Source organism: Dendrobium catenatum, unplaced genomic scaffold (assembly GCF_001605985.2).
Source record: "Dendrobium catenatum unplaced genomic scaffold, ASM160598v2 fragScaff_scaffold_34, whole genome shotgun sequence".
Lineage (NCBI taxonomy): Eukaryota > Viridiplantae > Streptophyta > Magnoliopsida > Asparagales > Orchidaceae > Dendrobium > Dendrobium catenatum.
The window spans coordinates 145,417-169,929 of record NW_021318496.1 but is presented as its reverse complement, the minus strand read 5'-3'; the positions used below and the strand labels follow the sequence as shown (position 1 = coordinate 169,929).

The window sequence follows — 24,513 nt, the reverse complement described above, 5'->3', positions numbered from 1 at the left end:
ACATCAGCACCGATTCCAAGAGTGGTTTTATGGGTCAAATTCGCGGTCCCAGTTGAGAGTCCTTCTTGGCGACGTAATCTACAAAAGGGTAGATGCGTGAGGTGACTCAGGTGATCGGTTATTGTGGCTTGTGGGCAGGTTACGAGGGCATATATGGAATATGGAAGTTAAGAAGAATACTTTACTAATAATATTAGTAAAGTCATATTCAATTATTTATATTATTTTTTTATTTCAGCTTCCAACTTTATATGCAATTCCCTATGTCTTTGGAGCTTCTTAGTTGGCCCCATCTCCTCATCCTTGAGATATCTTATCTTTTTTCATTTGAGTCAAAAGAGAAAGCATATATATGAGAAAATTAGAGGCATAACTCAATACTATTGATTAAAACAAAATTATAAGTGTGAGAGCAAAATCAAAAAAATAAAAATAAAAAGGGAGCCTTCATAAAAAAGCGAAAGGCTCCAAAAACTTCCTCTAGTATACTTGAAAGAATAAAAAGAGACGAAGTCCCAAAATAATGGCAAAATAATTGTCAGGCATGGACTCCGAATAGTGTAGGATGATCATAAAAATAAACGAATGCAGCAGCTTCCCTGGTTGCTTAGAGGCCATCCAAGGGAAGGCCCAAAATTACAAAATCTACTAGACCAAAAAAAGGTGGCACAAAAGACATTATATAAGCTAAATACACAGACCTGTCTAGGGAAACCGAAAGGGGGAATCAAGACAACATAACCAAGCCAACAATGACCAAGACATACTAATCAAATCACATCAATATTAAATCCATCAACAATTCTCCATTTCTCAATTTAGAAATCTTCAATCTAACCACTCTAATAATCTTAAGACAGAGAGTGATAGCGCATACAACGGACGAACTAAACTTCCTATTGTTTCATTCTCTCCAAAGGTGATAAATAGTGGCATTAAGTACAAGCAGAAGTCCATTTTTGTAGCTCTTAGTTCTAGTCACATTCCCAACAAATTCAAATGAAAGAGATATATTCGTCCTTAGAAGGAAAACTTGAAAAGTAGGCAGTAGGAGAAGCAGCAAAGAAAAGGAGAGTTCGCAATAAAAAAAAAGGTGAGTAAGAGTTTCAGTGTTGTTCCATCAAAAGCAATAGGCATGGTCTGAGATTTGAATGTTCCTTTTAGAAAGCTCATCAATAATTTTTAAACCTCATTTAAAAGCCATCCAAGAGAAAACAGAGAAGCGGAGATAGTGTTTCTTATGCTAAACCATGAGGTATATATATATATATATTAGTCAAAGGTTGTGTCATTAACAAAAATTTCATAGTATAAATCCTTGAAAGATGCATTAGGCTTATCCTCCCATGTTAAATGGATAGAGTTTGTCAAGATGGGTATAACAATTATAACATCTCTAACATTAAAACTAATAAATTTAGGAAGAGCCCAGGTGTTGTTATCCATCCAATCGGCCAGGCGGTCAGCAGCAGTAAACAAACTCAATAGTGATTGCTCAGGAAAGGCAATAGAAAGCTGTGGAGTTGTGCTGAAGGGGTTTCTAAGGTGAGATGTATCTTGTTGCTAACCACTTGGAGAGGGGGGAAGGGTTGTTATATAATCTACTAATTCTAGCAATGTTATAAGAAAATATGAGACCCTGAAAGTAAAGCATAGGTTTGCAAGTATTAGCCCACAAGATAAGGTGGAGTTGGTTGGCTTACGAACCCCCAAAATATATGAATTTTGCATATAATTTCCCAATAGCCTAGCAAGTGGTCTTGGGAATGATAGAGCCATGAATCTAGTAAGTCACAGTGTTGATAATAGTGAATTTGACTAACTGCATCCTACATGCAAAAGAGAAAAGTCTTGCCTACCAACTAGAAAGTAAGTTAGAGATGTTATCAAGAAGGGGGAGGAGGGAGTCTGAAATTTTGGGTTTATTTATAGAGATGGGAAATCCAAGATATGAGAATTTAGTGCAAGTGTTCGGGATCTGGAGAGCAAGGGAGATGGGAGGGGAATTGAGAGTTTGAAGTGAGATGATGAGAAAGCATTTATGTAGATTGAGATGCAGACTAGAGGAATTGGAGGAGGATAAAATGCTCATAGGGTGACTAGAATTATGAACCTTTGCTTTCCCAAACACCAGAAGGTCAACCGCATATAATAGGTGGGAGAGGTGAAAACCGTCGTCCAAAGTAAAGCCTTGGAACAAAAGGATACGACTGGCTCTGGTTATCAAGGAGGTAAAACAAAGCATCCATGATAATACATAAGAGATAAGGGCTAAGAGGACAGCCTTGTCTAAGCCCCGAAGAGTAGGAAAAAAAGCCTTCTAAAGCCCAGTCCATGCAAATGGAAAAGTGTACATACGAAATACAAGCTTTTATCCAGTTAATAAAAAGGGGTGGGAATCCCTTTTGAGCCATTCTCGAGATAAGAAAAGCCCCGATAAACTATATCGAATGCTTTACGAATATCAAATTTTGCACATAGGAACTTGATATTGTTGTTTTTCTTAAAGAGGCTATAAATTTCAGCAGTCGAGAGGGAGTTGAGCATGTTTTATGGTATGGAAGAGCTAATGGGAATATGATGAATATCTACAAGGGGGAGCATGGGAATTGAAGAGCTCCTTTTGTCAGTTTGTTAAACTGTTGATCTTGCAAAGAGCCAAGAATCGCCGCAGAAAGACCACTCATGATGGTGGGTAATCACATGTCACTTATTTATAAAAGAAAATGTCAAGCGACCAAAATACATGTGTCAAATTTTGGTGAGTAGAAAATGTGGTTTATTGAGAGGTGTTAAGAAATAATCAATGAAAAGTATTAGAAGTCAGATAATGGATGATGTTTTGCTTAGTTGTCGTATGTATAAAAGAACATATCGGGTGATAAAAAAGACAAGCAATAAACATTAATGACTACTAGTCATGAAACATCAATCATTAGCAAACATTGAGTGATGATTAGTTAGGATTGTCAGAAGTCAAACCCCTATCTATATGATAAGAGTACTCTCATTCCTTCATGACAAGATTTTTTCTAAAGATTCTACTGTATCTATCTACCTCTATCATCAATTTATAAACTTTGTCATCATCAAGAACGTGTTGCATATGAAAATATTAGTCAATCACTATCTCAAAAGCCTCTCACTTTCAAAGATGATTTGAGAGACACACTTGTATTTCTATTTTTTATATAATATATTAATTTTTAAAGCACATATTAATATGATTTTTTTCTTGAGAGTTAAGAATTTATTATGTCAAATGACTTCATTTAATAGACTTTTTTAATATGAAAACTCAACGAAGTATAAATAAGTCATGTAAGGGCATCTCCAACCGAAAACTTCATTTTTCACGGCAAAGTAACGCAAAACTCCAAAATGGCGCGGTGATGCTACAATCGAACGCCATTTTAGGTGTTTTTGAGAAGGTAACGATCGCCCTTCCTTTCGCGCGTTTTTCCGGTTGAGAGCAAAAAATGGCGTGAGTGAACAGTGCGACGCCAATATTGGCGTCGCACTGTTCATCCGCGATCAAATGGGGTAAAAAATGGCGATCGGTTGGAGCAAAACAAGAACGCAAACAAGTGTTTGCCGTTCGGTTGGAGATGCCCTAAGGCTCAAACTCCTATTTGCTCAGTATCAGCGCCACTACCCTCTTCCCTTTCATCAGAATCGCAAGAAAAACCAAAACTTGAAGCTCCAAAGCCCAAATGGAAAACGCAGAGGAAGAGAAGGAGCGCGATAATACCCGCGGGTACAACATAAACGATAATCACGACCTTCTCGCCGAGATCTTCGCCCGTCTTGATGGCCCTTCCCTCGCTGCCGCCGCCTCCGTTTGCCGTCTCTGGCATGCGGTGTCCCGCCGGGACACCGTATGGGAGGCCCTTTTCAACCGCCACGTGGCCGCCGATTTTCCCGGCACGAGAGCCGTTGTTGCCGCCTTAGGCGGATACCGGCGGCTCTACTGCCGCTGCGTGGGCCCCATTGCCGACCGCCTCGCAGTTTCCGGAGAGCATGCAACTACGACGGAGGCGGCGGCGGCGCGGCTTTCTTTGTCATTGTCGCTGTTCTCTATCGACTGCTACGAACGGCTTGGCGACGGCGGCTGGCAACGGCCGTCGTCGCTTCTTTTTTTGAGAAGCCCTGTTGATGTCTCATGATGCTGCAGGGTAAGAATGGAGCCGGCTCGGGGTTTTTAAATTTTTATGATTTCACTGATGATTGTTTTTTTTTTTCCCGTGATGCTATGATTGCTATAGTGATTTATGGGTTTGAATCAAATGTTAAAAAAAAAAAAAATCAAGTTTGGTACTTTCAATCTCATCCAGATTGTATAAAACTGTGTGAGAGAGAGACAGATAATTACAAATTTGAAAGCTAACTGAAGAACTTTTTTTTTTTCAAGAATTTGTTCATTTGGCTTGATGAAAAGGGAATGCTTAGCACAATTTTGCTGAATTTCAAGTGTACTTTTAATGCGTTTAAAACTCGTTTTTTTTTTAATCAAAATTCAAGTACATCCCAAATAGATTTCGCTCTTGGAGAAATTATTCTGTGCGGAGATCGGACACAAAACGTCGTCCGGAGATCAACCAGAATATGTCACGTCAGCAATACAGAGCCGCGGTTCCAGTGCACGGGTGACGTGGCGCATTTTGGTTGGTCTCCAGATGACGATCCTGCTCTTTTCATCTCCTATTGCTATTTGCCTTGTTGCTCTCCATCATCATTAAGCTTTACATTATATTTATTTTATTTTAAATTAAATTAAAAATTAATCATATTTATATTTATTTACAAACAGTTTCTAATATTTTAAAAAGAGAAAATATCAAAATATTACTTTAACTCTTTATGAAAGAGGTCTTCACTATCATTGAATAGAAAAGTTGAGCAACTAAGGTTTTGTTTTGAATAATTTTTTTAATATTTGCTTTTCAGGTAGCATCTACCATTTCTATTTGATCACTATTTTTAGTAAATTTTTATACTAGTAAATTGCTTTCTACAATAATTTTCTAAGAAGTTACTTTCTTCATAACAGTTTTACAACCATCTTTATAAAAAGTTGTGGATGTTCCAAACTAATCCTAATGCTTCATTTGGGACAAAATTTTTACTGTTTTTTACAACAACTGTTTAGCATAAAAATTTCTTGAAAATAGTAAAAAAACAGTGATCACAAACGGTCCCAAACGAAGTCTAAGATTTCGTTTGGGACGGCTTTCTTACTGCTTCTTAAATCAATTTTTTAGTACACAAATTTTAATTTATATACTACAAAAATATTTTAAAAAACAGTAAATAAACCGTCTCAAACGAAGCCCAAATCTAAATTTAAACTCGACTGATTTGGATTTAAATGTAAAATTGACATCTAGTCGTATAATAGTTCGATATAAAATACACTAATTCAAGGTTGAATAAGCAAAATCGCTTTGAATAAAAAATTAATTTTAATATGTGTGCCTTTGGTAAATTACAGAACCAGAAAGATCAGAACCTTAGTTCCATTGTCCTAATTATCAGGAACAAAGCTGCAAACAAAAAGAAGAAATGCTTTATGCCAGCTTCCATATAATGGAGACCAAAAAATCTTCTTTGATAACTCTGAAGCTTCACAAAAAATAGTAAAGGGATCCAATATAAGACAGAAGAGTCTATACCATCTATAAAAGCAAGAAAGGTAAAGTAAACCTACAAGACCCAACAACCACAAAGATAAAAGAATCCAAGCACTATAGGTCCAACAGTATAGTCATTTTCTTTCCTTACAGTGGTTTCAGGAACTGAGCCCCTCTTCGTGATATTTTTCTGAAACTTAGTTACCTTTTTATCCGCAAGTTGTAGCTGTCCTGAAGCCGAAATGGAGAGATTATTAAGTGCGGAGTTCAGATTCCGAGAATCGTTCGGTTCTATAACTGTGAATAGTAAAAGCGCAATTATCATTCACCACTATACTTTTATTGTACACAATCACAAAATCAAATGATTCTCTGAGTCTAAACTCGGCACGTAATAATCTCTCATATTTCTTGAAGTTGAAGTGGTCTGAGGGCATCTCCAGCCAAACTCCAAAAGTTTGAATGGCGTTGCTGCAGAGCTCCAACAGAATGGTAAAAATTACGTTATTTGCTTGCGGGTAAACAGTGGGACGCCAATAGTGGCATTGCACTGTTCATCCCCGCTATTTTTCTGTGTCTAGAAATGTGCGAAAAGAAGAAAAAATGTTACCTTCACAGATTTGGAGTTCAAATGGATGAATCACGGCATTTTTTTTAGTTTCACATCATTTTGAAGTGAAAAATGAGGTTTTCAGTTGGAGATGATCTGAAAAGAAGAAAAATGCAGTTATCAGTATATGGCAGTCAAAGTTGAGAAGATCAGATCGCTCCCAAGTGACAGAAAACATAGGATACTGAGTAATATAAATGAAGCCATGGTGATGGACAGATTCTGATTTCTTGAACAGTAAAAACAGTTTTAAGGTATTTAGTGCAAATAATTTTAAGATGTTTAGTGTACTGTGAGAAGAAGTTTAGTTATATGAAAATGACCAAATTTAAAAAAGAATGACTTTTAAAATTAAATAACTAAATAAGTAAAAAGAGAGGAAAAATTTTTAATTTTGAACATAAATCAAGTCGTCGTCATGTGGGCGACTTCGCTTGCCGAGTAGGCAAGTCGCCTAATACATGATGATTTGCCTTGCCACTTGGCATAAATCCTCTGCCATGTGGCATAAATCTCCTGCCACATGGCAACTTTTTAAAAAAATTGAGGTGCTATTCTCCTCTATTTCCCCTCATTTTTTCCCCTTCTACTTGTTTTCTCCTAAAATCTTCTCTTCTTTGAGTTCTCGTGACTAAAATACTCTTTTGGGAAGGTGTTTGCAAAAATTTTCATATCTTTCAACGAAAACCTATAAATTTTATGTATTTGGTTAATGTTTGGATGAAGAAGATTTACTCCCTTGAATTTATTTTTTAGATCATGTTTATTTGTTCACTTATGGCCATGAAATTTATTTTTTGTTTAAATCATTTTGGTCATTTGAAATTTTTTATCTTCTAGTAATATTAAAATGATACTTTTTTAACAAAAATGTAATAATAGATAATTTGTTTGCATTAAAATTTTGAAATTCAATAAAATAAGTTTGAGTAACAATCTTCTTTTTTTTTAAAATAGAACAAGTAACAAACATATTATTTCACATTTTTTATAGAGACCAAATCTATTTTAGGCATTATTATTATTATTATTATTGGCCGAGTCCAATTTTTTTTGAAAAAAGATGATTATTTGCTGTAGTTTAATTAAAGTATAGCTAAAATTTCAGTCAAATCATCAGTTGATATATTTATTTTTTGTAACATAATTATAATTAGAAATGTATCACCAAAATATTTTTTAATCATAAATTATAAGAAAGAAAATGAGATTGAAATATATATATGACATTCTATTATAATTATAGACTAATATTATCCACTTATGATATTATTTTTTATATTATTAATAATAGACATATGTTTGGCTTATAGCTTTCACTCAGCTAGATAATAGATTTAGAACCACAGCAGAAGAGGGAAGCCAAGATGAAATACAAACAGCCTTAAAAACCAAAAGAAAAAGATGAGTCTGGCTTATGCCACATAACTCACTTCTTCTGAACATTTCATTACTTCTATAACCATTTGTACTGCGCACTTAAGTGTTACAACTACATCTGAGCCTTAGATTGAAAAATAAAGACGAAGGCTTCGTTTGGGACAGCTTATTTACTTTTGAACTAGCAAGCTGCTTTAAGAAACGGTAAGAAAGCCGTCCCAAACAAAGATTAGGTTTTGTTTGGAACGACTTTCTTGCTGCTTCTTAAAACAACTTTTTAGTACAAAAATTTTAATTTTTATATTAAATACTCATTTTGAGAAGCTATAAGAAAGCCACCCCAAATGAGGCCTAAGAAGCAAGATAAAACACAATAACGTAAGGTTTGGTATCAAATTCCACGCAAGAAGCTGACACAACCAAACAAAAAGATCTACACTAATATTACAATTTGGTAAAGGAGGCCTAACGATAGGGGAAGCCATATGGACTAAGGCCATCTTCACTTTGGCTGCTGTCCTTCAGTCTTTGGAGTCACATTGTACACATTCTTCAACAAGTCCTGGATTTTGCTCAGCATCAACGTTTGTGCAGGATCGTTGCCTGCGCCGGCGCTGCCACTGCAGCCAATGCTGCTTCCATGCACGGCTCGTTGGCTATCCTGAAGCTTTATCTTCTCAAACAGATACTGCTTCTCGGCTTCGGCCTCGACCAGCCGCCGCTTGAGATACATATTGACATAGTCTTGCTCAGCCTTCTCATTTTTTGCTAAGGCAATGCTTTGCAGTCTCTCGACCTCCTGCCTGGCTTCAGTTGCCTTTAACTGGAACATGTCGGCTTCAGCCTCCTTGAGCCTCACAATGCTTTCAATCTCTTCCACCTGCTGCTTCTTCCTCTGCCTCTCCATTTTGAGCTCTGTGACCTCCCTGGCTTTGTCCTCGAGCTCGCGGTCGCAGGACTCGACTGCAAGTCGGGCCCTCTTAAGCATCTGCAGCTTTTCCTCAGCTACCATCTCCATCTTCCTCACTGCCTCCTGGACTACCTCTGCTATCCGGTTGCAAGCTTCCTGTGGGGAGATCACGCGACCAGGGTCCTCATTTTCATTATTCTTCGTGGATTCTATCTCAAGCTCTGTCAGATGAGAGGCAAATTCAAAACAAAATGGGCAATTTCATCAATTTAAGAATGCATGTACAGAAATCTGAGCAAATTTGTGTTTTAATACGTTCAGTGCAGAACCCCCTTCATCTGTTACTCCCCTGCCACAATCTATGCTAGGAGCTTCCACCTTTTTTCTTGTTAAGTTGTGAGACTATTTTTTGTCTACAAAGAATAGGCGCAAACATGCTTTGTTACAAGTCAAACTTAAAATTGGGTGAGTTTATGAAAAAATTTGGGGTGTTTTGTGCGTTAATCTTATTTTCTATTTTCTGATATTTATGCTCACAATGATTGAATTAGATTTCCCATTTTCTCAAAATAGCTTGTGCTTGAACTAAATAAAGTAGACTTGCATGTGCAAACATCTATGATGCACAAACAAAGACTTGGCGATATAGACATGACACAAAACGGACACAGGACACGTCAATTATTAAAAATATAGAACACGAACATTGTTGGAAATGGTATTATAAATTTCATATCTTAAAAATAGTGTATAGAAATTGAGTAAGCAAATTAGTAAATATTAAAATAATTGAGAAATAATAAAGCATTTAATAAGGATCTATGCTTAAATTGATTAATATTAAAATGTCAAGAGTCGGGCATCAATGTCGTGTTTCAAGTATCGAGATGGGAGATGATAATGATATCAAGAGTCAAACATCTATGTTGTGCCCCCCTCGGCCCCCCCTTTATCAGCCCCTGTGTGTTAAGCACTACATACCTCTTTGAGAAGCAATGTCAGTGCATCATAGACTAGAGGTGTCAAAATGGGTTTTCGGGTCGAGTTCGGGTCCAACCCGAAATTAATCCGTCTTCAACCCCCCTAACCCGACCCCAATCTAATTCGGGTTGACCCAACCCGACACAACAACCCACAAGCAACAACTACGAGGCTAGAGCAGGTGAGCAACACGAGCACGTGCTAGTGAAGGGGATAAGAGCAAGTGAGGGCGAGCGCGTGCGGGTGAGGGGGCTAGCACGTGCGGGCAAGCATGAGTGTGGGTGGACTACGAGTGTGGGTACAGGGGTGGGCACAAGCGTGGGAGCAACGCAGGCACGGGTGCGGGTGCGGCCGTGTGGGAGCACTACGGGCGAGGGGGTGACGTAAGTCAAATTTGGGTTTTTTGAGTTAACATGAACCCGACTCAAAATCAAAAACAGATCAAAAAAATGAAACTCAAACCCAACATGTTTGCAAAATGGGTTGACCCGAACCCAAATTTTTTTGAGTCAGGTCAAATATTAACACCCTTATCATAGGCAAGAAAATAAAGAATCCATAAAAGGTAAATGTTCCATTCACAATTAATAATAATAATAATAACAACAACAACAACAATAATAATAATTGTCAAATACCATCCCAGTCATTTCAATCGTCACTACCCTCTTAATCCCATGGCCAGCATGTAGGGGTGTCAAAACGGGTTTTCAAGTCGAGTTTGGGTCAAACCCGAAACTAACCCGTCATCATATGACCCGACCCGAACCCGTTTAGGAAAACAGGTCAGAAACTAGAACCTGACCCGATCCAAGTTTGGGTCAACCCGGATTGACCCGCCAACCTGTTTTACTTTAAAATTTTTTAAACTTCAAAATAACGAAAAACAAATCCAAAACAACAAATTACAATAAACAAACCCACAACAGCTAGCTAAATGGAAAAAATAGTAATGATAATAGTGTAGCATTCAACATTTCAACAGCAATTAACAGGAAACCAACCCAGCAATGCAGCAAATAGGCAACCCAGCTAAGTACAACATTTGATGTTTCAACCAATAGAAACCACCATGGAAGCAACCCAAGACTACGTGAAAAAACCGAGACCCTTAACAGCAAAACTGTAGAAACGACGAGAAACTGCGTGGGAGGTGGAGGCCAAGGCAAGAACAAAGACAAAAACCGAAAACAGATGAGTCGGCGAGGTCAAGAAGAGAAAGGTAATGCGATGTCGACAGAAGTCATAGAACGAATCAACGAATAAACACGGAACTCATATGAGAACGAGAACGAGAACGGAAGAGCCGATTAAGCCGAAGAGATGAATAACTGATGCAATAAAAATAATACAAGTATTGCAAACAAAAAGACTTCCTTTCCTTAAACATAAACAAACAAAACCTTACAATTTAAAATAAAAGGAACAACAACAAACAATTTAAACACGACGCAACGACAAAATACAAGTACGACTCAAAAACACCTTACAACAAGAAGATTGGAAGAAATATACAATGGAATGGTTACCATGGAGAGAAGAAAGTAGATAGAAGTCCGAGACGAAGTTTAAGAAGATATGGCGGTCGAAAAGGATAGCTCGCAAGCTAATCCAAACCCGCAAGTTTCATGCTCCAAAACTAATCACATAACTCCTCTAAAACAGCATCAAACAGCCCTATTTATAGGGAAAAGGAATCCGAACAGCCTCCTACCAGTGCCACCCAAGCTTCCAATCAAAATAGGGGAAAAACCCCAAAGAACAAGGCATGGCCAACCAAGGAACCGAGCAGCCAGCATCCAAACATCCAGCCCAAGAACCAAAAAACTAGGAATACCAACAAACACCAAGGGAAAGGCATGGTCAGCCCAGCCAGGACACCAACAACCGGCATTTATGGGAAAATCACCAAGAAAGAGGCACAGCCAGCCCAGGAACCGAGCAGCCAAGCATCCCAACAACCAAGAAAATCATTAGCCGAGACCTCCAAACACCAAGCAGCCAATGGCAAATAGGCCAAGCCCAATAGAAGAAAAACAACCCACCATTAAATGCCCATTAAGAGTAAAAAAATTGAACATTTGCCTACATCAATAACCCTAAAATGTGAAAACAAATAATGCATTAACACATAGTCGCTCGAACCACGCAACTTCACATGTTGTTTTCGTGTTTTCAGGTCAATCTGAACCCAACTTGTTTTTTTAAACGATGCGGTTTGTTGAACGCGAACCCAACCCGTATGACAAACGGGCTGACCCAAACCAAAAATTTTTTAGGTCAGTTCTAGGTCGAGTTTCGGGTCTGGTCAAGCCTTGACACCCCTACCATCATGGGGATCCGTGGGAGGCTCACTTGGATCTGTCAAATACCATCCCATCCATCCAACCATTCCTTCCCTCTTGATCCCATGGCCAACATGGGGATCCGTGAGAGGCTCACCTAAATCATGTAAATCTTCTTTCATATTTGGATGGTTGATTTAGGAAGGATTATACTAATGCAAGTTTGTATTATTCTGTAATTATTTATTTTCTTAAGATATCTTGTATAGATCTATAAATATGGATAGTTTTTTAACAAGTACAAGTTTTTTCCCTCTCCAATTCTCTTAATTTAATAATAATAAGAAGAATAATAATAATAATAACGATGACGAAAACGATAATACTAACAAGGTAGATCTCATGAGTGGAGAGAGAAGCTAATTTTTAATATAGATATAAGGAACAATAAAAAAACTTCAAAGGGAAGAGTTTTTGTCTTAGAGGCGAGATGATGTTGGCCTTTAAACAGTACATGATGGCTGACGAAGAAATAACTAATCCATGACGATGCATTCTCATGCTTCACAAGCAAAAAATGCAAGGACCTTAGGCTAAATAAACAAGTTCAAGGAGTGGTCATAAAAACAACCTCTGATACGTCAGGGGGAGCCCACCTTGTGTGACCCAATGAAGCTATTATTCATTATGTGAGGAGGAGAAATCAAGGAGAAGCTGTTTAATTGTTTAGGAATGTTTCATAAATTATATTTAATTTATTTAAGAAAGTTTTCTAAATAATGTTTAATTTATTTAGGAAGACTTCCTAAATTATGTTTTATTATTTATGAAGATTTTTTAAATTATGTTTAATTTAATTAGGAAGATTTCCTAAATTATGTTTAATTGTTTATGAACGTTTTCGAAATTATATTTAATTTGTTTAGGAAGGTTTTCTAAATCATGTTTTAGAAAGGTTTCCAAAATTATATTTAAATTATTTAGAAATGTTCTATTTATGTTATTGTGTTCTAGGACTATTTAAGAGGGAGTTGTCTAAGGTTTTAGGAGCATGTTATTGATGAGTTTTGTTTGTGTTTGGTATAGTTCTTTTCTTTGAGGGTTTACTAGCAACATCTAGGCTGATTGGGAGAGATGATCTACCTCTCGAATTGTAAATCACTTGTATCTTATTTTCTCTTATTGAAGTTTTAATAAAAAAACAGCCACCAATTTTATTTTACTGCAGTTTTTATATTGTTGTTTGCTGTTTTTTTCTTTTAAGGCGTATCAAATTTATATCAGAGCCATCGTTTTTGTTGATTTCTCCTCTTCACATAATGAATAATAGCTTCCCTAGGACCCACAAGGTGGGACCCCCCCTAACATATCATGCTCCCCACCCAATTGTGTTTCGCATGCATTGCGCAATGAAGCTAAATCACTTTAGCAAACAGGGATTTATTAGTTCATAATTTTTATTCACGTTCCCTATGGCCAATCAAATACAGGGAAATTCATTAAATAGCACCAACATAATGCCGTTCATTTTAACAGCAACATCACAGTAATAGACAATTGAAAACCAAATAGATGTAGATTGATACCACCGAGACTTACATTAACCAGTAAACTAGGCAAATGAAAAACCAAATAGTTGTCGACTGATACCACTGAGACTTACATATAAGATCTGTTTAGAATAAAAACAATATGTTATATTGTAACCTCACTGAAACCAAACCAGAGTAACACGTTGGCAAAGATGTTATGCAGCATTTTGGACATGATTTGGATATATGATAGACCAGTCATTGCAACGGTCCAGCCAGTATAGCCTGGATCGACCTTGGTCTACCAGTGGCAGAACAGAAGTTTCGCCCCGATCAATGCCGACCCCTTTGGGGGTGGGGTCCAGCAGCCAAATTAATGAGGCATTAATGAGAGATTAGGAGGAATTTTTTAAATTGAGGGGCTGTTTGGCATTAACTATATTTTGTATGCTTTAAATATATTGTTTAACCTAGGGTTAGGTTTTATCTTGTGTTTTCTGAAATTTGGAGAGTTCTTTGGATTTATTTGGGCTCTAGCAGCGTCTAGAGATTTGGGAGAGTTAGATCTTCCTCTCCAATTGAGGATCCATTATATCTTGTTGTTTTCTTTCATCTATTACCAGTAAAATCTTTTCTCGTTAGTATTTCCAACAAATTCTTCTTAATTTTTGGTTTGGACCTTACTAAAATTCAAATTCAGCCAAGGGAAGTCACTTTCTCTTGGTAGGTATCATGGCACATCGATCCGTGGTCTCTATGGTCAGGAGGAAAATGAATGTTTTGAAAGGCAAGATGAGACAATTAAAATCCGATTTTGTGGAGAAGGTTTTTGAGTTTGAAAATTAGTTTTCTGTCGTCCATGAAAAGAAGGATGGGAAGTTTGCCGTCGTGGAAGAAACATTGAAGAAGTTGCTTAAGCCCCAACCCAAGACGACGACATCGGAGGCTACGGAGCCATTGATGGTCAAGGAAGTGGTGGAAACCCGAACTCAATAAGGAGACGTGAAAATCCAAATATTGAGATTTTGGAGGGAGAAGATGAGATGACTCCCCTAGAACCTATTTCTAGGGAGGATATGAGCAGTGGATATGAGCAAAGGGGGGTGACTTTGCAAGAAGAAGGGAGGGGGAATATGAGCAAAGTGGTGCTGAATTTGAGAGAGGAATGGGGAATTTTGAAGAAGGGTTTGCTTATGAGCAAAGAATGGAGGATCGAAACAGTGAGGGGGTTCCACCCCCTCAGGGAATGGATGGATGTGGAAGATTCAGAGGAAACAGAGGGGATCCGAGAGTAAGGAAGTTTAAAATGCATATCTTTGAGGGAAAGGATGCACATGAGTTGATCTACAAGGTAGAGAGGTATTTTGTCGTCAATCCATTGACAGTGGAGGAGAGATTGACGACTGTTGGCATGTGTTTGGAATGGAAGGTATTGGCCCAATACCAGTGGAGAGAAATGAGGCATCCCATACGAAGTTGGAGGGACTTCAAGGATTGCTTGTTGGAATGTTTTCGAACCAGCAGGGCAGGGCAGAGGACTTCTATGAGCAATTTTTCGTTCTGTCACTGGAGGGGGGTCAGGGGCAGCAGCTTCGAAAGCTCATACAAAATGATCACCACATTCTTAGTAGTGTAGTCTTCGAGAGGCCTCAAAAGAGAAGCCCATAGGAAAGGGAATTTTCAAAAAGCTTGCTAGGAAAGAGCTACATGAAAAGAGGATGAAGGGACTGTGTTTCAAGTGTGATGAGAGGTACACCCCAAGACATAGGTGTCAATATCGAACTCTTCAGGTTCTCACCATCTGTGATGACGAGGAAGCTCAGGAGGGAGAGGACAGACAGGCTTTGGTAGGGGAGGAGGAAGGGCTGCATCTAGACATGACAAAGGTCATTTACTCCAAATTACACCATGAAAGTAGGAAAAAATAGCAGGCAAAGAGGTGGTGATATTGATAGAGAGTGGAGCTACACATAATTTTATCTCCAACTAGGTCATAGATCAATTGGGAGTGAAATTAGTGGACGTAGGGCATCATGGGGTAATGATGGGCACTAGGAATGTGGAGACGAGTAGCGGAGTGGTTCTGACCATACAGGGGGTCCAAATGAGGGAGGATTTCCTTCCATTAGAGTTGGGAAGTACTATTGTTATCCTGAGGATGAAGTGGCTACAAACCGTGGGGGATACCAAAGTTAATTGGAGAGCATTGACAATGGAGCTGATTGTGGAGGGAAGAAGAATGATGATCAGGGGTGATGCAGGGTTATCCGAAGCCGTGGTATCACTCAAAACTATGGTGAGGACTATACAGAAGATAGGGAAGGATTTCTAGTGGAGTTGCAGAGCTTAGAGTGGGTCAGATTGGAGGAAGACAAAGACATACCTCCGTCAGTGCACCCACTCATACAACAATTCAGTGAATTTTCTCAGTCACCTCAAGAATTGCTACCATCGAGAGAGAAGGATCATGCTATCATCTTAAGTGAATGGATGTCACCGATCTGTGTCAAGCCATACAACTACCATCATATTCAGAAGGATGAGATTGAAAAGCTTATCCGAGAGATGTTGGAGGCAAATATCATACAACCGAGTGTGTACTTTTCTATCCCAATTTTACTGATCAAGAAGAAGGATGGGAGCTGGAGATTTTGCGTTAGCAATCGAACCCTAAACAAGGAAACAATTACAGACAATTTTCCCATTCCAGTGATAGAAGAGCTATTGAATGAGTTGTGTGGAGTCATGGTGTTTTCAAAGATGGATCTGAAATCAATGTACCATTAGATCAGGATGAAAGAAGAGGATGTCCAGAAGACTACGTTCAGAACACATGAGAGACACTACGAGTTCTTAGTAATGTCATTTAGCCTCACCAACGACCCTACTATGTTACAGTCCCTCATGAACAGGGTGTTCCAACCTTATTTCCGAAAGTTCATACCGGTTTTCTTTGATGGCATACTAGTGTACAACAGGTCGGTGGAGGAGCATTTGGTGCACTTAAGGGTAGTCCTAGAAGTATTACAAGAAAATCAATTGTAGGCCAATCTGAAAAAGTGTTGCTTTGCACAAGCCAGTGTGGAATACTTGGGGCTCGTGGTATCTCAGGAGGGTGGGGCTACAGAGCAGACCAGGATTGAGGCAATGCAGAAATGGCATCTACCTAGGACTCTAAGAGAGCTGAAGGGATTCCTAGGATTGACTGGGTACTACAGGAGATTTATATGGAGATACAACACCATAGCCTGGCCATTGATAGAGCAGCCGAAGAAGGATAGCTTTCTAGCAACTACCCAAGCCTTTGAGAAATTAATGAAGGCCATGACCACAATACCGATCTTGACCCTACCGGATTTCAGTCAAATTTTTGTGATAAAGATAGATGCATCAAGCTATGGATTGGGGGCAGTGCTCATATAGAATCACAGGCCAATCACTTATTACAGCCAGGTGTTGACGACCAGAGCTAGGCTGAAGTCAATCTATGAGAGGGAGCTGATGGCTATTGTGTTAGCTATTCAGAAGTAGCAACCTTATTTGTTAGGCCAACATTTCATTGTCAGGACGGACCATAGGAGCATGAAATACCCGTTGGAGCAAAAGATGATGATCGGGGAGCATCACAGGTGGATGTTAAAGTTGTTAGGATGTGACTTTGAGATCCATTATAGGGTTGAATTAGATAACAAGGTTGTTGATGCCTTGTCCAGATGCATAGGGGAGTTCCAATAGTTAGCTATGTTGATACCTCTAATACCGGATTGGAGGGCTATTAGAGAGGAGAGTGTGCATGATGAGTTGGGATGGATTAGAGCAGATCTACTTAGGGATGATAATAGTCACCCTAGCTATTCTCTAGAGGGGTAGAGATTGATGTACAAGAGGGGTTTGTATTGCCTCACACCTTCGTTCATATCACACATTTGTTACAGGAGTTTCATGGGAGCATGGTGGGGGTTCATTCTAGCATGCAAAAGACATATAGGAGATTGGCAAATGAGTTGTATTGGAAGGAGAAGCCCAAGTATGTGGAAGATATAGTGGCTAAATGTGAGGTATGCCAGCGGAACAAGCATATAGCCATGACTCCTGGGGTTTACTTCAACTCCGAACTCTACCAGACATGGTGTGGGAAGAGGTCACCATGGATTTTATAGATGGGCTACCCTGATATGATGGGTTTACAGTGATTTTGATGGAAGTTAACAGATTAAGTATGCTCATTTTATCCCCTTACGACATCCTTACATTATAGTGGCAGTAGCAGCGACATTCATTAGAGAGGTGGTCAGACTGCATAGGATATCGAAGTCTATAGTATCCGACAGAGATAAGATATTCCTCAATCATTTTTAGAATGAGCTATTCATATTGCAGGGAATAGTGCTAAAGAGGAGCACCACCTAACATGCCTAAACAGATGGGCGAACCGAAGTGATAAATAGGAGATTGGAGACATACCTACGATGTTTTGCTTTCGAGACTCCCTAGGTCATGGGCCAAGTGAAAAGCATGGGCAAAATACTGGTACAACACTTCTTATCATTCAGCATCCCAAATGACCCCTTTTAAATTGTTGTATGGGAGATAACCACCTCACTTAGGACACTTTGGGCAGGGAGTACGTTATTTTCCTCAGTAAAGCAGTATTTGGAGGAAAGGGACAGAGTGATGAATGACTTGAAAAGACACATGTTGAGGGCTCAGGAGATTATGTAGAAGCAGGCAGATGAGCGTAGGAAGAACATCTATTTTGAGGTAGGAGACAGGGTATACTTGAAATTACGGCCCAATAAACAAAGGTCGGTAGCTCACAGGAGGAATGAAAAGCTAGCCCCGAGGTATTTCAATATGTATAAGGCAGTAGAGAGGATTGGAGCAGTAGCTTATTGATTAAGGTTACCCTTGACCGCAACTATACACCCGGTATTCAACGTATCCCAATTGAGGAGAGCTATTGAGGATCATGCGGCTAGTTCAGAATTGTCGGGGACACTGACAGAGGATATAGAAGTAATGTTCGAACCACTGGAATTAAAAGGGGTATGATAGGGAGAAGGTGGATTCAAGGAAGTGCTAATAAAGTGGAAGAACCTACCTGACTATGAGGCCACCTGGGGGTCATATGAGAGTGAAGTATCAATTTTTGTATTTCCACCTTGAGAACAAAGTTAATCTTTGGGAAGGGAGTATTAATAAACCGGTCATTGGACCAGTAAAACCAATCCAACCTGGACCGGCCTTGGTCTACCAGCAGCAAAACAAAAGTTTCACCCCAATCAATGCCACCCCATTGGGGTGGGGTCCAACCGCCAAATTAATGAGAAATTAATGAGAGATTAGGAGGAAATTTTCAAATTGCGAAGCTGTTTTGGCATTAAATATATTTTGTATGCTGTAAATATATCGTTTAACCTATGGTAAGGTTTTCATCTTGTGTTTTCTGAAATTTGAAAAGTTCTTTGGATTTATTTGGGCTCTGGCAACTTCTAGAGATTTGGAAGAGCCGGATCCTCCTCTCCAATTGAGGATTCATTGTATCTTGTTATTTTCTTTCATCTATTATTAGTAAAATCTTTTCTCATTAGTATTTCACCAATTTTTTTTTAATTTCTAGTTTGAACCTAGCCAAAATTCAAATTCAGCCCAGAGAAGTCACTTTCTCTTGGAGTATTTCCTATCAATATACCAGAAGATGCTACTTTGGATGAACAAAGCTACTTACCATTAATTTCTTGAATGGTGATAACGATATAATATAAATAATAAAATGACATTTTAGCTAGCTTTATTAACAAATACAAATTTGGACATCAGTTCGATTCAGTCAGAATTCAAACCTTCTCACTTAAACAAACATGGAAACAAGAATGGTCTGGAAACTTCTGCCTTGAATAACAGGCATAGAGTTATATAAAAGTCAACCTTAAGTATTAGCAAATAAGTCATGCATGGCTGCATGAAACCAGAAAGTTGCGTGCAAAATTAATCTCCATTGTATAAAATAAATCAGGTTTACCAATATTAGCTGTCCAATAATTCCACAAATAGCCTTCTAGAGAGAATACTTGGGCTAATCAAAGCACTTTTTAATACTAAATGTGTTCAAAATTGTTAGATTGGTCCATACGGGACCAGCTCAACGTAACAAGAGGCGGAAGAGTCCGCCTCCTGTATGAGCCGCACGAGCCGCAAGATCCTCGGGAGCCAATTTGGAAGGATTTTTTAGGGAATTAGGAGGGAAATTTGAATGTAGGGACTGTTTAGATATTTACTTTTGATTGTATGCATTAAATAGTTTGTTTTCCTAGGATTAGGGCAACTTGAATTTGGTTTAAATTTGAGATCTCTTAGGTTTAGGTTTCCTTTGGGCTCTAGCGGCATCTAGAGAATTTGGGAGAGATTGATCCTCCATTTGAATTGAGGATCAACTATATCTTGCTATTTTCCATTCTATTTCATCAAATTTTCTACTGTTTTCATGGTTTTGTGTGAATTTTTGTGGAGAATTCTTGCTGTTTCCGAAGATTGATAGGAAATACTTGAGAGCTACAAGTGTTTCCTATCAAAAACATCTTATTCTATTGGATATTTCATGATATTAAAGATGTAGGAAACAACCTCTTTGCACTGTAGGAGCATACATTAACCCCTTCGCACACCCTGCATTAGCGGGAGCACCACTCAGTGGGTACACCCTACATATTTGATGCGTCTGATAATGTGAAATTTCCACTCACCAGCATTCTATGATATAAACAATTTTAAGGCAAGCTTTTAAATAATGTAACAACATTTATACACTCCCTGAAATGAATCAGCATAAAAGGAAGTAACAACAAATTCAAAAGAACAATGGCTTACACTGACAGAACGAGAGATCAAACCATTTACTCCTCACAACTGCTCATTATGTAATTCAGGTCAAAGTGAAATGATCAGAGGCAGCCTCCATTGCTGCCTCATCATCCCAAGCCTTTTGATTCAGCTATCAGAAGTGAGAAGATATCTACAGCTTGATCCTACTAGTTTTGAATCATCTAATTAATCTTACACATCTCATTGTTGTGATAACGTCAAGCTTGAAAGGAAAAAAAAATTGACTATGCTGCGCGTTGTAATGTGAAGGTATATATTATATATAAACTTGGCAAGTTTGAACAGTAGCTATATAGGATAGGTATATATTATATAATTTGAGTACCACAAACTTTAACAGATTAGAATGGATGAGAACTAACCAACGTGAAAAAGATGGAGATTTAGATATAACAATCGGACAATAATAGGATGACCCGAAACATAAATAAATTACATCTAATCTAATGATGGCTTTTATGCTGCATAAAAGAAATGCCATTCATATACCATGATAACAAGTCAGAGTAAAATTTATAAGAATGAATACCCAGAGCAGAAGACAAGAGCAAAAGAATAAGAAATCAATTTAAATTCTGAAATTAAAAGAAAAAACTATGCAAAAGAAGCTTAATATTGGCATCCTCCAATCTTAGTTGTAGCAAGATTTTTTTTTTTTTTCAAAGGAATGCATTGGGCTTGCTGTGTGATAGAAAAGTCCCCTCAAACGTAAAAAAAAAAATCTATAAGATGGTGGTGAGACCTGCAATGTTTTATGGAGCAGAATGTTGGTCATTAAAAAAGAAGCATAATATTAAGTCAAGTGTTGCAGAGATGAGGATGCTCAACTGGATTAGTGGTTTTACTCTTAGAGACATAATAGAAAACGAGCATATGCATGAAAAGGTTGGAGTAGTTCCAGTGGCAAATAAGATTAGAGAGAGTCGCCTTAGATGGTTTGGTCACATAAAACGGCAGCCTTCCGATGGCATGGTTAGGAGAGTAGATGTATTAGATTTGTCTTATGTTAAGAAAGGTAGAAGTAGACCTAAAAGTTTTAAAAATATTAGAAATGACATTTCTTTATTAGATTTAAATAAAAATTTGACTCTTAATATGACACAATGAAAAAATAATAATTCATGTAGGATAAAGGCTTGTTGTGGTTGTTGTTGTTGTTGTGAAATGCCCGCCGAGAACAAATGCAAACAAGATAAAATTATATAAGAAAGAGAACACTCACTCAATACTAATGAGAAAAAGGCCTACCTTGAAAAACCAGCAATAGCATCCTGCATGCTGTGGACTCTGTAGCACCAGCCTTGATCTTTTCTATAAGATCAAGGCACTTCCAATACAACTTCCTTCCTCTGGCATCCTCGCAGAGACGAAAAATCCTACTAACAAATTCTAATTCGCGCAGCAGCGCCTCTTGATCCCACCCAGGAGCGCAGTGCTGAAATACATCCTTCACCCAACCTAACAACTCAGAAGTCCTATTACAAGCTGGGCACCTGAAAAGCATCTCACTGTGTCCCATAATACTCTTCACAGATGGTCCCATTCCAATCTGACCAGCACGCATGGCACAGTCTGTATGAGTCCAATGCGCACAAATATCACAGCCTATCCAACGGCAGGTGTTGACCTCAAAATCAAACTTGTTGCAAACTACACACATACAAAGATTGCAGAAACCATTTCTACGAGTGCAGACCTCACATGAGCAATCATCAGCTGGAAGAGCACTCTGGCAAGCAATGTTCCTACACCTCTTGTACAAGAAAATCTCAATAAGACGACTTTGTGAAAGGCTGACATTTGGGTGCAGGAAAGCAAGAATTCCAGTGTTGATGGAAACTAGAATCTCTAACTGCACTCTATGAGCCCTCACAAGAGTTTTAGCTGTCAGGTCACCCCTACCTTGTACTAGCTTTTGGAGGCGCAAAAACTCCTCCCTATGCTGAGCTCCCCCGGTTCCTTCAAGGATAACTCTCAGCTCAGCCTTCAATTCTTCCAAAAGCTCATTAGGCGCCATGGTCATTCTATCAGAAACAATATCAAGTCTCTCACGAGCAACTTCTCGAAGAGACAGCTTATCTGCGCTAGATATTCGGCGTATGGCCTGTGGCTCAGGGAACTCACTCTCCCCCTCCTCCTTATCAGCACTCTTTATAATCACACCATTAGAGCGACCAGTTTCAATGGGCCATGTTTCCCTAGAGCTCGTGCTATCGGATGGCGAGTCATTTGCTTGGTCGGAAATCGATAATGGTTCTTGCATGTCATGGGATCCATTGGCATCAGATGAAGCAAGGGATAGGGAGGTCTGCAACCCTGAAGGCCTTGGGCGGTGGCGAGGAGGTAACATTTTGGGGGATGGTTGCTGGTGAAAATTTGCACCAGAAGAAGTGCCCATTTACCTTAGTTCTCCTAAAAAAATAATGCGAGAAACCTGCAACGAGAAAGAATGTTATGAACCAAGACCAATTCGCCAAAGCCAACACCTTTTTTCAGGGGAAAAAAAACAGTTTTGATAAAAATTCAGCATAAACCTTAAAATGAAAAACGTTTTTCAAAATTTTGGAATCAAATACCTCAAATGAAATCAATATTTCGTTTTCAAAGAAAGAGCATCAAATTCCCAACCTTTACAAACCACCGGATTCCGAAAACGCAACTACAGCCACAAACACAACATCAACTATTCCAAAAACGCAACTACAGCCACAAACACAACATCAACTAGTAATAAAGCACCGTGACACATCAAAGCGACCACAATCCATCTTAAAAAAAAAAAAAACAAATTTTGACACCAAAACTCATTCAAACAATAAATCAAAAGCAGAAAACACCAGGAAACTTCAAAAGAAATGTTTCAAAATCATCAAAATGAGGAGGATCGCCAAACAATAAATATCACATATAGCTTACCCTGGAATCCAATGGAGATAAACCGAAAAGCGGAGGAGAAAGGAGCTAGGGTTTTCGCTCCCCTCAACCTTTCTCCCTCCAGCAGGGGAACCGTGAAGCGCAGCTCGGAGCGGTAAAAAAGTCCTCACATCCATTTCCAGTCCTCTAATTCTTAAAATTTGGATAAGAAACACGGATTTGACCGGCATGCCCGGTGGCAGACCAGCTTGACCGGCTACACCATGCTGCCGCCTTCATAAGTCTTATTGCTTAAATTATTGTGAAATGATAACACGGTAATTCGGTGACTTCGGTCCAATTCAGCTCGCTGGTGTGCCGAAAGAATGACGTTAGCACATTTTTTATTTTATATTATTCAGCTTATTATTTTGACTTCGAAATTACTTTTATAACCCTATATAATATTTTTATTACGTACGAATTAGAAATAAAGGTTATAGGAAGGGACCGACCGCATCAAATTTATGTGGCAGTGAACCCCCAATTTTCAGCCTTTTTGGCATCAATTGACAATGTTTTGTCATCTTCCAATAAGTAGACATATTTTTAAAGTTTGCTCTCCAAGTTGTAAATATTTACATTATCTTATAAACAATAAAAAAATATAAGAAAAAATATATCTAAAAAATATTTTACTTGATGAGAATTAGGGCAAAAATTGAATCAATATAAATATTTGATTGATAAATAAATAAATTTGAAAAGTTTGGTCCTTATTCATTTATGATTATGGATGATGTTATTTAAAGCTTATGAAGAAGCTCTTGAAAAGTTCAATTAATGCATGATAATTTAGTTATTTAATATTTTATTTAAAGTTTATTGAATATGTGACTATGTGAAAATGCTTTTTTTTTCTATATTGTATTGATTTAGTTTATAAGCACAAGTTACATGTTTATTCAAATGCTTGTTTTTTAGTTTTCATTTAATTAAAGTCTCATTTTTAAGCTCAATGAGTTCTATGTCAAATATCCTCGATAAGATTTGTTCAAATAACTAACAAACTGCTTGACGATTTTATTTTTTAATAGAGTTGTTTGGTTAGTAATTGTTTCGAGCTCTAACATCCATAATTTTGAGCACAAAATGTGAAGAATTCTATAATTTTTCTTAACAATCACGAATTTTTCTTAACAATCACGCTAGCGATCATTATTGGCCGTCCATTGTCACTCGACTATCATCATTTGATGATCGCCTCTTAACATTCATTATTCATTAATGAAATTAACATTCTTCGACTAACGTCAGACTTTTGATTGTCATCATTACTCTTCATTGCTTCTCCAACATTCTCTAGTTACATCCACAAGAAGCTAAGCTATTCATTTTGTAATCCTGTCTTTTTGCAATTGATGGAAGAGCTAACTTATGTAATCTTTGT

The 24,513-nt window shown here is 38.2% G+C and overlaps 2 protein-coding genes across 2 annotated transcripts; one reads left to right on the top strand and one right to left on the bottom strand.

Annotated features, from left to right (window-relative positions):
• The first annotated feature begins 3,652 nt into the window (after positions 1-3,652).
• LOC110099634 (F-box protein SNE) lies at positions 3,653-4,181 on the top strand. Its single transcript, XM_020826837.2, has one exon. It carries the CDS (start codon positions 3,714-3,716, stop codon positions 4,164-4,166), a length of 453 nt encoding a protein of 150 aa, XP_020682496.2. The 5' UTR covers positions 3,653-3,713; the 3' UTR covers positions 4,167-4,181.
• Positions 4,182-7,624: 3,443 nt separating this feature from the next.
• On the bottom strand, positions 7,625-23,376 carry LOC110099644 (OBERON-like protein). The gene is made up of 3 exons (XM_020826852.2): positions 23,127-23,376; positions 21,459-22,644; positions 7,625-8,751 (listed from the first exon to the last, which is right to left on the bottom strand). Exons 2-3 carry the CDS (start codon positions 22,606-22,608, stop codon positions 8,123-8,125), a joined length of 1,779 nt encoding a protein of 592 aa, XP_020682511.1. The 5' UTR covers positions 22,609-22,644; positions 23,127-23,376; the 3' UTR covers positions 7,625-8,122.
• Between the last annotated feature and the right edge of the window lie 1,137 nt (positions 23,377-24,513).

Coding starts and splice junctions, on each gene's coding strand:
- LOC110099634 (XM_020826837.2), top strand. CDS start 3,714: ATGGAAAACGCAGAGGAAGAGAAGGAGCGCGATAATACCCGCGGGTAC.
- LOC110099644 (XM_020826852.2), bottom strand. CDS start 22,608: ATGGGCACTTCTTCTGGTGCAAATTTTCACCAGCAACCATCCCCCAAA. Junction 8,752..21,458: donor GCTATTGCTGGTTTTTCAAG/GTAGGCCTTTTT, acceptor CTCATCTGACAG/AGCTTGAGATAGAATCCACG.